General features: G+C 32.8%; 1 protein-coding gene across 1 annotated transcript; it reads right to left on the reverse strand.

Annotated features, from left to right (window-relative positions):
* Positions 1-2,960: 2,960 nt before the first annotated feature.
* On the reverse strand, positions 2,961-17,017 carry LOC148278145 (uncharacterized). Its single transcript, XM_088231864.1, has 3 exons — positions 16,915-17,017; positions 6,394-6,867; positions 2,961-4,517 (listed from the first exon to the last, which is right to left on the reverse strand). The coding sequence occupies exons 2-3, from the start codon at positions 6,857-6,859 to the stop codon at positions 3,100-3,102; spliced, it is 1,884 nt and encodes a 627-aa protein (XP_088087990.1). The 5' UTR covers positions 6,860-6,867; positions 16,915-17,017; the 3' UTR covers positions 2,961-3,099.
* Positions 17,018-17,315: the final 298 nt, after the last annotated feature.

Genomic DNA, 17,315 nt, shown 5'->3' on the forward strand with positions numbered 1-17,315 from the left:
TCAATAAACAATTTGTACAAGAGAAAATTTGAGATGAATGAATTGGAAAGGTTATAAAAAACATAAATAAAATATCAAATATTTTTTTCCTCCCAGTTATTAAAGGACATGTAAAAAAATGTGATTAAGATCTCCAATGCCTCCACATTCGCAGGCATTGGAGTCTAAAATTTTAATTTGAAAAAGATGGGACGGAGTGCAACGGTGGCCAGATCTGATACGGCAAAAAGTTACAATCCTAGACCTATTGATTTTTATTCAAAGACAGTTTCATGGCAATTAACAAAAGGGACGTGTTCAGAATTTAATGGATTACTTATCATGATTTTAATCGCTAATTGCCATTAATCCACGCAATTCTAAAATATAATTAAACAACCGAATAAAGTATCACTGTTCGATTTTCTAACGCTACGAAATTGTCGCTCAAAAATCATCCTGGTTTTTGTTGTGATTTTTATTAAAAGAAAAACACTTAATAGCTTAATGCCTTAAGGATGAAAACGGTATGAAGATAATTATATGAATATGAATAAAAAAAAAATGAAGAGTAAAAGTAAAAATATTCATTTAAAAAAAAAGTTTTGTTTAATATAAGACTTGTAGTATTGTTTTGACTAGCATATAGTGAATTAAATTATTTTAAATATAAGTAAATATGAACATGTTTTTCTTGATATGACTGGCGATGTAGAAGGAGATATTTTCCATACTGGGGAAGGGGCGCCATGTTCCCACGGAAGTGAGGAGCCAGATGTTGCTGCCGTGAAGGCTGAACCGGGGACCAGTACTGACCAGCCTAGGATTAGTGATATAATTATCTGTACAGATATGGATCTAGATTATTCTAACATCAAACAAGAATGTTTGGATTCCTCTCGTGGAAATGAAATCGCCTCAAGTAAGTAAAATTCTCTCTGTCGCGAATATAAATATGGTCCAGGCACGAGCTGACTGTTCTCTGCTGTATAACTGCTTCCCTCGTTACGTCAAAACACATCTAATCTAATAACCTAAACATATACAAACAACAAACAAACAAACAAATGAATACAATATGTGTTATTAAGTGTTAAAGAATCGAAGACGTCTTTCATTCATGATCCATGTTATTTAAAAAGGCATAATATCGGTATTATTTATCACTCCTGACTTTAGATGACACACTTCCCATATCTGCCTAGATCATGCTTTGACTATAAGTAGTGTACATTTTAATAAAAATTGTTTAGATACGTTCATTTAGTGTATTCATCATCATCATCATCAGCCGTCTCTTGTCCAATGTTGAACATAGGCCTCCCCCTTTAGTCTCCATATTTCCCTATCCTGAGCTAACCGCATCAAACCACTTCCTGCTACTCGTCTTATGTCATCAGACCACCTTGTCTGAGGCCTGCCGACACTTCTTCTACCCGTTCTGGGTCGCCATTCCAGGACTTTTTTGGTCCATCTAGAGTCTGTGATTCTGGCTATATGTCCAGCCCAGCTCCATTTCTGGTTGGCAGCCCTATGGACCACATCAGTAATCTTTGTTCTCGCTCTAATCAATGTATAGGTTTTTCTGTCTCTCAACGAAATACTCAGCATTCTCCTTTCCATGGCTCTCTGTGTCACTGATAATTTGCGTAAAATTTTTTTCGTGAACACAAAAGTTTCACAGCCATATGTCAGTACAGGGAGAACACAAGCATCAAAAAGTTTCTTCATTAAATAATGTAAATACTTCGGAGATTTTAGTCCTTGTCTCGTTTTAGAAGGTTGTATTTTATATTTTTCTGATATTTTCGTATTGTGTCCATGTTTATTACAATTTTTTTCAAGTTTTAGTTCTTCGTCTACAATTACATCAGTTGCTAATTTATGAATACATTTTAAAGATTCTAGTTAAAATAGTTTAGTTACATTTTATTGTTTAGTTTGTTTAAAGAGTTCTTTAGTTGGTGTTAGATAAAGGAGGTCATATACTAACTTTAATATTTTTTTCAATATCTCCCTTAATTATTAAATAGGTGACCTTAAAAGTAAGGTGTATCAGAAACATTTGTTTATGAACAATGTAGCGGTTAAATTGCGCAATAATAGAGATATTAAGTGACTATTAAAAACATTACAATTGAATCAATATGACTTAAGTACATGGTGCTGACCGTGTGGCTTTATTGTCACAAAAAATAACGTTATTTTTTAATATTTTGTTTATTAAGAAAAACAACAGCTATACAAAAAAATATATAAATATCAATGTAAAAAAAACATAAAATAAAGCCAAATAAGTTTTCCACATAAATCCTATATTAATGATCCAGTTCAGTTGGATATTAATAAAGATATGTGAATTTTTATGTGTGAAGATGCGAGGGTAAGGGAGTTGAGTGTGGTTTTGGTAGGTATGTGAATATGTATACATGTGTGTGAGTGTATATGAGTGTGAGGGTGGGTTTATGGACAGGGTGAGTGTGTGTTTGATACGAGTGAATAGAAACATCTTAAATTTATAATGTAAAAACATTTTTTTATAAAGGAACAGAATTTCGTAAAAATAATTATTTTTGAAATCTTATTTTAAAATTGGGTTCACTACGGTTGAATATTTCAATGCTATTAAAAATACATTATAATTACGCGCCAAGCGAATCAAATGAGAGTTCAGTGCAAAGTTTGTGCAAACTGTTGGTATGTGGAAATGAGGTAGATTTGTGTGACGGGTTTCGGTAGCCAGGGACATTAAGGGCCAACTCAGTAACCAGAAACAGGACCATCAAGAAGTACATTAGGAATGTCATATAAAACAATAAATTAATAAAGTACATATTTTGTTAAAGATTAAGAAAGGGACTCTGTGGATTTCAATCGATGATTACTGAAATGTCTAGAGACACTGGATTTGCATGAATTTAAGTCATCTAAAGCACTTAGATTTAGACTCAAAGTAGTCATTTTCTTATGAATATCGCCTCTATTTGGTTCACATTGTGACACGGAAGAAAGCTTAGGAAAAAGGCGTCGGTAGATGCGTTCGTCACAGACAAAATTATAAAGATTGGTTACAATATTTTCCAATATTACCCGTTATAATATATATTGACTTTCTGAACATTAAAAAGTATTCTTGATACTATGAGTAATCATGTGTCGTTTTAAAACATTTTTATGTGAACACTTAAATTGACACATTGAGCATGAAAATGGTTTCTCACCAGTATGAGTCAACATATGTGATTTTAAATTACCTTTCTGTGAACTTGTATATTGGCACTCGGAGCATGAGAATTTTTTCTCACCAGTATGAGTAAACATGTGTATTTTTAAACTCTGTTTATGCAAACATTTATACTGGCACTCTGAGCATGAGAAAGGTTTCTCACCAGTATGAGTCAACATATGTGATTTTAAATAACTTAACAGCGAACACTTATATTGGCACTCTGAGCATGAGAACCGTTTCTCTCCAGTATGAGTTAACATGTGTGTTTTTAAACTCTGTTTATGTAAACATTTATACTGGCACTCGGAGCATGAGAAAGATTTCACACCAGTATGCTTCAACATATGTGATTTTAAACTACTTATTTGTGAACATTTATATGGGCACTCTGAGCATGAGAGTCGTTTTTCACCAGTGTGAGTAAACATGTGTGTTTTTAAACTCCGTTTACGTGAACATTTATATTGGCACTCTGAGCATGAGAGAGCTTTCTCGGTATGAGTCAACATATGTGATTTTAAATGAGTTATCAGTGAACATTTATATTGGCACTCTGGGCATGCAAATCGTTTCTCACCAGTATGAGTAAACATGTGTGTTTTTAAATTTCTTTTATTCGAACATTTATGTGGGCACTCTGAGCATGAGAAAGGTTTCTCAACAGCATGAGTCAACATATGTGATTTTAAATGACCCTTCTGTGAACATTTATACTGACACTCTGAGCATGAGAATCGTTTTTCACCAGTATGAGAAAACATATGTAATTTTAAACTATGTTTATGCAAACATTTATATTGGCACTCTGAGCATGAGAATGGTTTCTCACCAGTATGAGTCAACATATGTGAATTTAAATTACTTTTCTGCGAACATGTATATTGGCACTCCGAGCAAGCGAATTGTTTCTCACCAGTATGAGTTAACATGTGTGTTTTTAAACTCTGTTTATGCAAACATTTATATTGGCACTCTGAGCATGAGAAAGCTTTCTCACCACTATGAGTCAACATGTGTGATTTTAAACCACTTTTTTGTGAACATTTATATTCGCACTTCGTGCAGGAGAATGGTTTTGCTCCAGTATGAGTGGACATGTGCGTTTCTAAATAATCTTTACGTGAACATTTATATTGGCACTCTGAACATGAGAATGGTTTCTCACCAGAATGAGTCAACATGTGTAATTTTAAACTCCTTTTTTGTGAACATTTATACTGACACTCTGAGCAAGATAGTGGTTCTTCACTAGTACGAATCGACTTGGGAGTTTTGGAACGGTAAAAATCCTTTTGCTTCGCTTGTAAACCTGAAAAAACAACAAAAACATTTGAACTAGACTTCTCCCAAATGTACCAAGGAGTAATTAATGCAATAAAGACTTTGCCAACCAGCAGACAAGAAGTGAAGACAATTTCGGGCTGTTTGGAAACAGAGGAACATTTTGAAACAGAAAAAAGAAATCAGACTAGTTTTATAACTATCAAGTCCAGAACCAAATATATCATCCTTATCCTTATACTGATTACCATATCTGTGAAGCCTAGGGATAGAAGAGTGCATGTGATAGTTGGTCCTAGAACTTGCAGAACAAAAAGGAGATCTGTGGCGGGTATGTCGACCAGGAATACGGAAACACACCAACTCCAGCAAATCTGGACAGTCAATTAATAAATTGATCACTTTATAAAGTAATATTAGGTCTGTTAGGATTCTTCTATCAGAATGTCTTAAAAGATTTGCTAAAGATAACAATTGATTACAATTAAATAAAGCAGCTGGAATATGAAGTTTAAAATTAATATATTTTAAAAATTTCTTCTGGACGCGCTCGGGTGAATCAGAATGAGCACTATAATGGGGCGACCAGACTAGATAAATATATTCTAAACGTCTTCCAACCAGGTCTGCAATAAAGTGACTTGATTGGTCTGATATTTTTAAAATTTCTATTTGTTTTGGGGGCAAAACGACAAGGAAAATATGAATATTCCCGAAGAATGGAAATGCCATAATGAGGCTCGATATGCTTTCTTAGAGCGGGTAGAAGAGGGAAAACCGAGCAGTGGATTAAGTAATAATATTTGGCGATCCAAAAAACGCACAAACTTTTAAAGAAAATTGCGACAAGTTCATGTACCCAAATGGCAAGCCAGTAGAAGCGTTGCGATCGATAAAACTTCCTCACGGCAGAATTTTTAGCTTTCTGGAAGCAAACTAGTAAGAATAAAATAAAAAATGTTCATAACAAAGCTATAAAAAATGGAGACAAATGCGAAAAGTCCAAGGCATACACATATGTAAAATATCACAAAATAAAAGAAAGATATTATTATTTTTTATGACATCAAAGTGAAAGGGGTCTAAAAAGTTGCATTTTGAATCACATTAAACGTAAAAAAAATAATTTAATATTCCATACTACTTTTCGCCTTCAACCGAGGTTGGAAGTTTATCACTGCCTGAACATTTTGTAAATTATCTATATTGATAAAAAAAAAATTGTTAGTAAAGATATAACTTAATCACATTGTTTTGTTTTTTATATAGAATAATTGTAGCTTTTGGTTATCCGAATAAAGAATGAAAAATAAATAATTTAAAAAAAATACATACTACAAATTCGAACACGTTTTAAAACTACCGAAACGCAAAAAGTTTACACTCGGCGGAACTGATTCCGTCGAGCGCCTGGCTAATAATGACGAAAATAATGGCTCATTAAAACAATGCTACCTGTTTATTACAAAACAAAGTGCAACTCACGCCCTTAGATGCTTTTATGCACATTATACAATTTAATTGGACTGATTTTTTTTACTTAAATACGAAATAACAGTCAGTTTAGCGCTAAAAATCGACATTTTCGATAACTTCAAGCTCTGGTTGAGGGCCAAAAGTAGTATCGAATATTTTTTGCATTCCAAGTAATCCAAAAGGCAACTTTCTAGACCCCTTTCATTTCAAAGTTCTGAAAAACAATTATCGGCTCACCGTAACGGACATGCATTTTTCAATTACCATCTAGGGTATTTCAAAAAATAAAAAGAAACATGGCAGGAATAATACAACTGACCGAACCTGATATTTGGTCAGCAATCATGCAAATTAAGCTCTGCGTATCATCATCCATAGTCCACAGACGATATCTCAGTGCAGATAATGTGAAAAGAAGTATTACTTACTTGAGGCGATTTCATTGTTACGAGACGAATTCAAAAATCGCTGTTTGATGTCAGGATTATATATGTCCATTTCCGTGAAGATACTTATATCACTGGTTTTCCTGGGCTGGTCAGTGCTGGTCCCCGGTTCAGCCTTCACGGTAACAAGGCCTGGCTCCTCGCTTCCGTAGGAAAATGACGCCAATTCCTCATTATAAGAAATATTTCCTTTTACATCGTAAATCCCCGGTTCAGCCTTCACGGTAACAACACCTAGCTCCTCGCTTCCGTAAGAACAAGGCACCCCTTCCTCAGTATAATAAATATATCCTTTTACATTGCTAGACTCCGGTTCAGCCTTTACGGTGGCAACACCTGGCTCCTGACTTCCGTGGGAACATGGCGCCCCTCCCCCAATACGAAGAATATCTCCTTCTACATCGTCAGTCCCCGGTTCAACCTTAATATTCACCGAAGCTATTTCCATTGTTTTTCCTACAAAAATAAATATTTGTATAAGTTTAAAGTATCATGGTAACTACACAAAACTAGCAGGAGACTGTTACATGCCAGAAAATTCAGTTAATTAAGACCTCGAGCGCCTACAAATATCGTCCCTTTGGGCTTCACATTATTTTTGTTTGAAGCAATCTTCATGTACCTAATTTGTAAAAAATGAACCTTTTGAAAATGTGTCACAACAACAACAAACCATCACGCCGTTTCCCCGAAGGGGTAGGCAGAGAGGATAAAACGCCATATCACTTTATCTTTGCATACAGACCTCGCTTCCTCTACATTCATACATCTTCTCATGCACGCACGCCAATTATTGTTAAAAACGTTAAAAATGGTGGTAGTTGTTGGTTGCTTGATTCCTTCGACCCTGAAACTGTAAAACAAGTTCTGTTTTTTCGTGATACACATGTTCGAAGAAAATGAGGAACGTTTAATTTTAAGTAAACTGTTAATTCCAAAATTAGTTTTACGTACTACGAATAGAGTAGGGTAGATTTTATTAAGAAACCTAGTAAATAAATTCATTTAACATATTGTAGTAGGTTACATTGTTTCGCTAACAAATGTTTTTTATGCAGTTGTATTATGGACTAAGGGAGTCTCATAAATTTTGTGAAATCTGACCGGGATCCTGAACACGTGTTGTCGGCGACAAGGTCGGAGCTGAAATGAACTAGAGGCGGGATGCAACCGGAGATATAGTCGGCTCTTTTTGGCACATGCAATTTACGTAAACGATCGATACCGTGGACAAGGGCGACGATAATTTTTACTATTTACGAAAACATAAGATGACTTCTCATTGGCTAAGAATGCACCAATTACAGACAATGCTTTACAAAGGGATGCAATCGTTGCGTTGGAGCTGGGTATTTGTGTGTTCTTACAGTTAGTAAATTAAAAATAATTGCGTAAATAATACAGAAATACTCTGGCCCGGTAAATGATGAGATGACATTGTCTTTCCTGAATAGGAATAATGTATTGTAATTTTATTTTAACATAATATTTGTATGTTTTAGTTAGAGATACTGGGGTAGCACCATTGACTTGTAAGATTTATTTGAACTTTTTAATATATAAATCATTATACAAAATTGTAGGATATGTAAGTCTATGATAATATAAGCAATAATTAGCCTAGGTATTTTGTAATTATATCTTAAATTAGGAATATGTGTATGGAATAAAAATAAACCATAAAAAAGGGAGTGTCCTAGAAAATTGGCGCGCCCAAATGTACTAAAATGGGGAAAGGCCTTAGGGATAAAGGGTAATTATTTAAGCTTAGGTTTCTGAGAGATGGACAGTTCCGAACAAGAAGCCGCAAGAGACAGACGAACGGAGATCGCCCAAAGAAGAAATTCGAGACACCATCTGGAGATTCAACAGTGATTCACCGCTTTGTTTTTAACAAACTGTTCTTTGTTATAATAAAGTGCTTGAGTTAAAAAAGTTCACCAGTTGTTTGACTTGAGAAGGAAAGGCGACAACCTAACCTGAAAGTTCTGTCTGTGCTGGTTTTCACGTACCACTGTTGGTTTGAGCACAAACATAAACTATTTGACGTCATGTTTTAAGTGTCAATACTGGAATAAACGAAAGGGTAAGGACTTGCAATTTCCTCCCTTTGGCACTGGTCCACAACACTACTGTTTTTGATTGCATAAAATCACTTCACGGTTATTTATATTTGCGGGCCACGGGATATTCGAATTGATGTCACGCTCGCGGTTTTACGTTTTCGTTGTGTCTCGTCGAGTTGCTTTTTTGACTAGTTGTCAGGGAGGGTGTACGTACGTTGGGATTCAAAACAAGGACTACCGAAATCAAAGGAAGGAATTACTTGACACTTAAATAAAACAGGTCAACGTCGTTTTGCGCTTGTTCGATTTACAATTACGCCGGTTGGTGCCGGCGTGGGATTCCCCGGCTCGGCCGACACCACGACAGTAGGCGCCGCGATTCTAATAGCAGACACACCTTTACACGTCGTTTTATTCTATTAGCGTGTACACGAGCAGCCTATTGTGTGTGTGAAATTGTTTCCGAGTTGGTTTCCGTTTTGTTTGTAAGAAAAATAAAAAGGTATTTTTCATTTTATTATTATTAAAATTAAAAGAATATTCAAATACTTGTAGTTTATGCTATGATTCTGAAAGAAAGGAAGCGACAATCAAAGCAAATGAAATCGGATGTTTCTGAAAAAAAGTGTGAAAATTTAATTTAGTACCGACGAGATGGTGAATTAGTATTTATTGTAAAAAAAAAAAATATTTGTATCGAGAGATTTTTTTAAAACGAATTTAAACAGTATTGATTAAATAATGTTTTTTTTTTTTTAATATACAGGGTGTTCTTTAAACCCTGTCACATCCGAAACCACGATGATCAATATGAGAAAGAAGACATATTGGCACATTAAAATAATTGTTTTAAACGACTAAAATCTTAAAAAATAAAATATACAAAAAAAACAAATGGTTGCTTACTTCTATATATATATATATATATAGTTGGATAATTTATAAAGCACCATTTTTGTGAAAATCACCTCAAGGGCGCTGTACAATTAATAAATATCCCAGTACGTCTTGCAGCTACAGAGCGCATGGACGGTTGGGATTCTAGTTCCTCGTTTTCAATTAAGATCAATCAAAAATTATAATAGATAGGAGCTAGATTACAGGACGTCTTGCAGCTACAGAGCGCATAGACAGTTAGAAATTTAGCCCCCATTTACACATTTTAAAAATTGACAAATAAATTTAGTGTATTACAAAATAATAATAATATGAATAGTAAAAAGGAGTAAGATTACAACACGCCTTGCTGCTACTAAGCGCATAGACGGTTGGAATTCTAGACCCCGTTCACAAAATTAAGGTATTTTAAAGTTGATATATTAAAGCTAGATAACCAATCATCGTGCAGCTACAAAGCGCATGGATGAGAGGAATTCCAGCAAAGTTAAAACAATATCAATAAATTTATAAAAAATAGAGTATAGTAGTAAATTGGTCAAGTGTTCATACCAAGAAGTAAGCAATAAAGAACTAAATAAATCAAACACTGTTTCAACTCCATGGTTTACAAAGGGAGATAGATGTCCGAAGAGAAGCTTTTGTAGACAGTAGGTAGATATCGTAGCCATGTGGCCCGCTGGCTAGTAGATAGTTTCTGGAAACGCACGTGTGTAGTACTGTTATGCCTTTTGTTCCAATGACTTGGTGTCCATTTTGGTCCGTATTATTTCGTTTTATGAGACGCAACATTCCTGTTCAAAATCACTTCTTTACATGAATATTACACAAACGCGTGTATAAGCGGTTCGATTTATAATTTTGTATATTATTAGAAGGCAGATATTTGAAATATTATGTATTTATCAATAAATGCAGGGGAGAAGCGAGGGGGCGCAAACGTGCAGTTCAGACTCCCCCCCTCCCCCTTCTCGTTTCATCCCTGCAGAAGTGAGCAACCATTTGTTTTTTTCTATATTTCATTTTTAATGATTTTCGTCGTTCTAAAAAAATATTTTAATGTACCAATATGTCTTCTCGATTCATACTGATCATCGTGGTTTCGGATGTGACAGGGTTTAAAGAACCCCTGTATATTGGATATGTATTAAATAAACATGTAGGATTGTTCTTAGAATTTCGACACGGAACCCAACTTTATATCTTAAATTGTATTTGTGTTCTTTTTACGCCGGCGTCTCTCGGAACGGGACGCCGGCGTAAAACGACGTTTACCTGTATATATGAATCCGAAATAGTAAAAGTAATAAAACCAGGGTGAGCTTTAAAGATCCGATTGACCAAATGATATTATAATTGTAATTAACATATTATGTCAACCGTCACATTGCTTTACCTAATAGCTTTACTTCTGAATAATGAGAAGAAGATGAATACGAGTTCAACTGTTATGGTTGTCTACGGTAAAGGCTACGGTCACCTGCCACATTCAGCACTACCCCCACGTGACAGTATAGCCGCAAAATACACCTGACGATAAAAGAATGACGGTCGAATACACCTTTGCCTACAAGATGTGTTCGGAGAGACAATTTTTTATTTAATTTAAACGCCTTTCAATTACAAAAAATACACAGATATACCTACCGCGAGTATCAAAAAAATGCATACAAGAATACAAATTCAATGGAAAGACATTGAAAGAAATCAAACCATAAAAACAATAGGGAACATAAAATGGCTAAATGACCAAATAAATAATTATATCATTAATAAAAGCCTTTAAAAAAAAAATTGGATATTAAATAGCAAAATTAAGGACAAATATATTGTTTTCAATGTTTAAAATATATATTTAAGAACCAAAATTTATTTACAAGTAATTCAAATAGATCAAGTCAAAGAAGGAATCGTGTGTTAAAAATACCACATTTTATAGGCCCAAAAATTTTTAATTCTTTTTTTACTGATAATATTTCATTGATTACGAACTTTCAAAATTTTCCTTCTTTTAAAAAACATGCACTATCCTAGATTCAAACTAAAGATATGAACTCTTTTTTTCTATGATTTATTTTATTGACCTTTAATAATAAGGAATATTTTTGTGTTTTAAAAAAAAAAAAAAAAATCCTTTTTTAATTACTATAAAAAAAAAATCATATAATCTTTTCCAGAATATTTTTTTTTCTTATGTTATACAAAAATATAACTGTCCAATATTTATTATAGGAGCAAAAATTCATTTACATTTTCTTGTATACCCACGAACAGGCCATGCCTTTGTGGGATTTTTTGTTTACTATTTTTCTATTAATATGTATTTCATTGATATGTAATTATGCTTTATTTTTTAATACTCTGTTTTATTATTATGTTTATTGTAAAAAAATAAAAATCAATAGAGCTAAATGCATTGCTAGTTGAATGGAGTCTCTGAATAGGCGAGTGTATATAATAATTACTACTAGGTTTGTTTATATAAAATAGCGTTTTGTTAGTCGGACGGGTCCGAGTTAAAGGTACATTAAATGTTATAAGTCATCATCAAATCAATCACTAACTGTCCGTCTACTAGATAATGCTTTTAAGTTAATATTTTTAATTGAATCAGCATTCACTCCGTAACACTTCATAATAAATTATTATGAAAATAAAACTTTGTTATTAGTGTTACACAATCTACACTACTCTATAACAGATAGTCAAATTCGCGTCTTAGGTGTTATTATTGACTCAAAACTAATGTTTAATATTCATATTGAATCAGTCCTTAAAAAAACATATAAAATGGTCGGACTTATTATGCGAGTATCAAAACCTTTTAAACATGCAGAGACATGAAAAACTCTACAAAACATTTGTTCGTCCCCAGGTAGAATACTGTACTCCTATTTGGTCACCTTACTATAATGCAGTGGCGGTATTTCCATAGAAGCCCATAAGCCGGGCTTGCCTATTAATTTTATTTCAAAATTACCAAATCTGGACCAAACGCTTAAAAATAATTCATTTCGTTGTTTAAATTTCGCGCCAAATGAGAATTAGAGATCTGTTCGACGTTGGTACTGTACGCGTCCCGAGATCCGAACCGTATGAAATCCGTGTGCGCGAACGACACCATGTCTTCTCATCTCGCTCACGCATGTGGGGTTCTTATGGGGCTTATTTCACGGTGCAATTCGCATGTAAACAAACAGTAAACTCATAAAATGTTTGTCTGTATTTGTTGAGTTTTATATGGGAATCTGAAGCCAGCTTCTTTAAGGTAAAGTTGGCAGAGAGCGTATCTTGTATTTCGTGTCGAACAAACTTTATGATTGTTTATTATGCTCTTTTTTGCGGAATTTGATAATTTTAAACGGTTATTTTTATCTTCATTGATTAAATACCCGTACTGGTTAAGATTTATGATAATTTACTTCATTTTGTGCAAACGTCATATATAAAAAGAATTCGGAGATGGCCGACGTTTCTTTTTTATTTGCCTATCTACTTTCCTTTTCCTTTTCCAATATTCTATATCAATTATAATTTATCTTTATTATATTTATGTATCTATGGGTTCCGATGACTATTATTCAACTCTACGCTTGCTATATTTTATTAATGTTACGTATTATTGGTAATGGTTGATATCTATTTATTTATTTATTTATTCATCTGAGGAATTACTTTATATAAAATAATATTGTGTTTTCTTTATTTCGTTTATTTAAACGAACTCAGAAAGATTATCCTATGCATATTTTCATAAAATATTGTTATTCGTCATAATATACCTTTTGGATGCTTTGTAGACTGTACAACTGTAGTGAAGAAAGCATACATCATGTTTTCACAAAAGTGAATTCATCATCATTCCTTTTCCGCACCTAATGGTGCATAGAGCACTGCAATCGCAGTATATCTTAATCTTTTTTGCTACATGAAAATAAGATAATCAGTCTTACGCTTTAAGTACCAGTCCAGGGACTATGAGACATTCTAGTGTAAAAACACCTTTTAAAATAAATATTTCAAATCAACCATGTCGGGAATCGAACCCGAGACCTTTTGCATGGTAGGCAAATGCGCTGACCACTATACTATGAGGCCGTCAGGGAATTACACCACATGTGGATTTAAAAATATATATATGGGCTTGCCTTACTCGTAAACCCTAGGCACGCTACTGCTATAATGTAAGTATTAATAGACTAGAAAGGGTCCAACAATTTTTTTTTAAGCAGGTCGACTACCGGTTAAACATTAACTTTTCTAACCATGCTGAAAGTATGCAGTACCATGGAATAAACTCTCTTAAAAATCGAAGAATAATGTTGGACCAGTTATTTTTATTCAAATTAATAAATAATAAAATTGATTCTCCTAACCTACTAGAAAGACTTCCATTCCGTGTGCCATCTAGACCGACAAGACAAAATCTTTTGTTTTACACTGAAAACGCGTCAACAAACTATTTTAAACAATCTACAATACCTAGAATATGCGACCAATATAACAATATATTTACCGAGGCTGATATTTTTTGTGACAATGTATGTAAATTTAGGTCAAAAATTATTGAAATTTTGAGAGAAGCAGACATTTAACATTATTATTTTATAAATATTTTTTCATTTCGTTTCTTTTACATTTATTATATTGAACATAATTTAAATTATTGTATTAAGTGCAAACAATTTTTTTGGTGTGTGCATGAGTTTCTTACTCTAATATACAAAGAAATTGGCAATATATGTGTACATACTGTTTGTTTACCTAATAAAATAAATAAATAAATAAACTACTACAGTTTCGGGAGAGCACTCCTCCCATCGACGGGTGAAATAAAACGAATATAGTAAACACAGAATATTGTTCACCGTGTAATAGAATTTAAACAAAAAATAAACAAATTAATCAGTGAAACTTAGAGCAAGGGGTTTTTTTTCCCTAATCTAAGGTGTTAGCATATGAATGGATAGTTATCTGAAGTAAAGATATGAAAACATGATCAATGAGGGACAAGACATTAAGTAGAATTTATTTCTTAAAATTTAGCACATAAGTGGAAGTTACAATAATGAAGTCTAAGATTTAATGTGTGGGAAGACATCGCTCGGCTAAGAGAGTGTTAACAGACGCGGGTCTAAGAGGGTGTGTGGGGCGTGAGGGGGGTGAGGCGGGTCTCAAAGGGAACATAGTCAATAAAGGCGAGGGGTGGTTAAATGTGTGATTATTAATTAGGCTGTTCTCAGAATTTAAATTTTTGTGAATTTCTATTATTTCAAGATTATTCATATCACTGCTTTTGTTATGGCAGGAGTTTTAGGGTGTGAATATGAAATGAGTGGTTACTATCTATTGTAGGGAGGAGTGCTCTCCCGAAACTGTAGTAGTGTTCTTGTAAAAGAATAAAAATTCTGTAACACTAATAACAAAGTTTTATTATCTTAACTTTTAAGTTAAGTTTACACATAAAAGAATTTGGGGTAAGTATAGCGTGTGAGCTCGCCAATATATGATCGTAAAAATTTTATTGTCTTTGAATTTCTTAGAGTTTTAACCATAAAAAAAAAAGAAGATTGGAAATCAAATCAACAGACAATGGTAATTTGATGAGTATTATTTTAATAGATTGTCTATAACAGAAAAAATACATAGAGAAATAAGCATTTTTATTGATTGTAATAAAAACAGTATAGAAAATAAGAAAAATAATAATACGCTTTATATTAACAATATCAATTAAAATGCAAAAATAACATTGAATAGTTGAAAAAAAAATAATGTTAAGTGTTACAAACATAATCTAAAAAACGGATAGCGATTAAAAATAAAAATTGAAGAAAAGCGATAAATACATAAACATTTTAAAATGGGAATTATACAAATACAAAAATAATATTGTAACAAGGCGGCTACCTACACGGTTAAATTTCGAAACACCACGCAATTTTGTATCTCTGCTACGATATGTAAAATTAAAAAAAATATTTAAATTATTAATTTCATCATGTCAAGAAGTCGCCCCTGAGTAGCGCCTGCTAACGTCACTCAACAAAAACATCCTCGTTTTTATTACAATATTTCGGCTACGCCATGAATCTCTTTTTTTAAAGGGTTTAACGAACAAAATATGATTTCGTTATTATTATAATGACATAATTTAAATTTTAAAGGATGCTTAATCACTCAGATTTATTTTAAAACAAATAAAGACAGAGTACTCCTGAATTACTTTAAAAATATGTTATCATAAAAATATTAAATTAATCGTAAAGTAAAAACATTTGACATTATGAAATTAATAATGAAGATATTAATATCTTAATAATACACAAATAATTATTAACAATCAACAATAAAATATTGTCATTGATTGGTAGTTAAGGAATGAAAATAAGAAGGTAGGTACTTTTTATCAAATTATTGTCTATTCTCTACTGTAATGTTGGCCAATCTGTTTGGCATTGAAATCACCAATCACAATTGAAGCGTGTCATTCGTACATTAGCGCACGAATTTTAAACGGGATATACTTATTAGGCTCGCAAAACATAGAATTTAATTGTTATTACATAGTTTAAGAGTCTTAATTCAATAAAATACACACATTATTACAATATTAATACATTATTGAAAGAAAACAAAGTATGAAAACATATTTTTGTCCCGATAAACTATTAAATAATAGTTAGTAATCGAAGATAACCAACATTGGTAGAGTATTAGTTTTTGGATTTAACCTTTATACCATGAATATAAAACGTGCAAAAATCGCTCGCGGATCTATGATGTTTAATTAATTATGCATTTTGTGTGCTTCAGCTAATACCTAGCGAGTACTTTTGTTTTGGCAACGCCTTAAAATTCTTTTAACGAAGCGTCAATCTACTTTTATGAATCAAAACATTCATAACCTATAAAAAATATTAATCGACCCGTGGCAAAATACAAATTATGCTAATAGTTCGTCTTAGTTTTTTTTTGGCTTTTCCACCTCCTAACCGATAAAATACTATTAGTAATTAAACCAAGGTGTGCTTTAAAGTTCCATATGGCCAAATAATATTATTTATTATTAGAATATTATTGACATGTAGTTCAAGCATTGCTGCATTCACGTTGCTTTACTTCTGAGAGCTCAACTGCTATGTTTTTCTATGGTTATCTTTACTGTCATCTGTCATGTATTGGCGAGCTCACAGGCTATACTTACGCCAAGAATTTTAATCAATTTGCTTGATAGGGTTCGAAAGTTTAAAATGTATAATTTTTAAGAATTTACGATCAACTTTTTCTAATGTTGTGAACTGAAATCTTTTGCGGTTCGTAATATAAAACCTCAACATTTCTAAACTTAAATATTTATAATTTATTATTGGTTAACCATCGCGGCTACTTTGTATTCTTACTCGACGAAGCCATAAAACAAGAAAGAAGACGTCCTATCTATAAACCTAACAAGTCAAGTTACCTGTCACCTGTCATACCGAGCAGAAATAAAGGCCATATATATTGTTTTACTTTACTTACCGGAATAATTACTTACTTTTGTACGTAAAAACTTGGTTTAATCGTCTAATTATATTGTAATTGGTGTATTTTGTATCCTCGATATGCGGACGCGCTTGACGGAAGACCACAGACACAGATAAGATAGAAATTATAGACAATAATGCATTATTGTTGAAAGATATATGGCTGTTAAATGCTTTGTTAAATACAATAAAAGTCGAATATACATGAATTTCTTGGTAGATTAATTTGTGCTTTGTATATTTGAAAAGAGTATGACAAATGTGCAAAGAGACAAGAAATAGAGGTAGCGAAAAAGAATATACGATTTAAATTTATTTCAACAGATAGGGAAAACATTTTTTAGAAGGGAATATGGAAGTCTAAGCATTTACAGGGCTTATGACCTGTCATTGGATTTAAAAAAAAAAAATT

This window comes from Micrasema longulum, unplaced genomic scaffold, assembly GCF_059751315.1.
Source record: "Micrasema longulum isolate JH-2025_06_02 unplaced genomic scaffold, ASM5975131v1 h1tg000927l, whole genome shotgun sequence".
Classification (NCBI taxonomy): Eukaryota; Metazoa; Arthropoda; class Insecta; order Trichoptera; family Brachycentridae; genus Micrasema; species Micrasema longulum.

Bases quoted from the DNA above. Each gene is read 5' to 3' on its own strand.
- LOC148278145 (XM_088231864.1), bottom strand. From the start codon at position 6,859: ATGGAAATAGCTTCGGTGAATATTAAGGTTGAACCGGGGACTGACGAT. The intron at 4,518-6,393 runs GTAAGTAATACT...TTGTTTTTTCAG, and splicing joins TAACAATGAAATCGCCTCAA to GTTTACAAGCGAAGCAAAAG.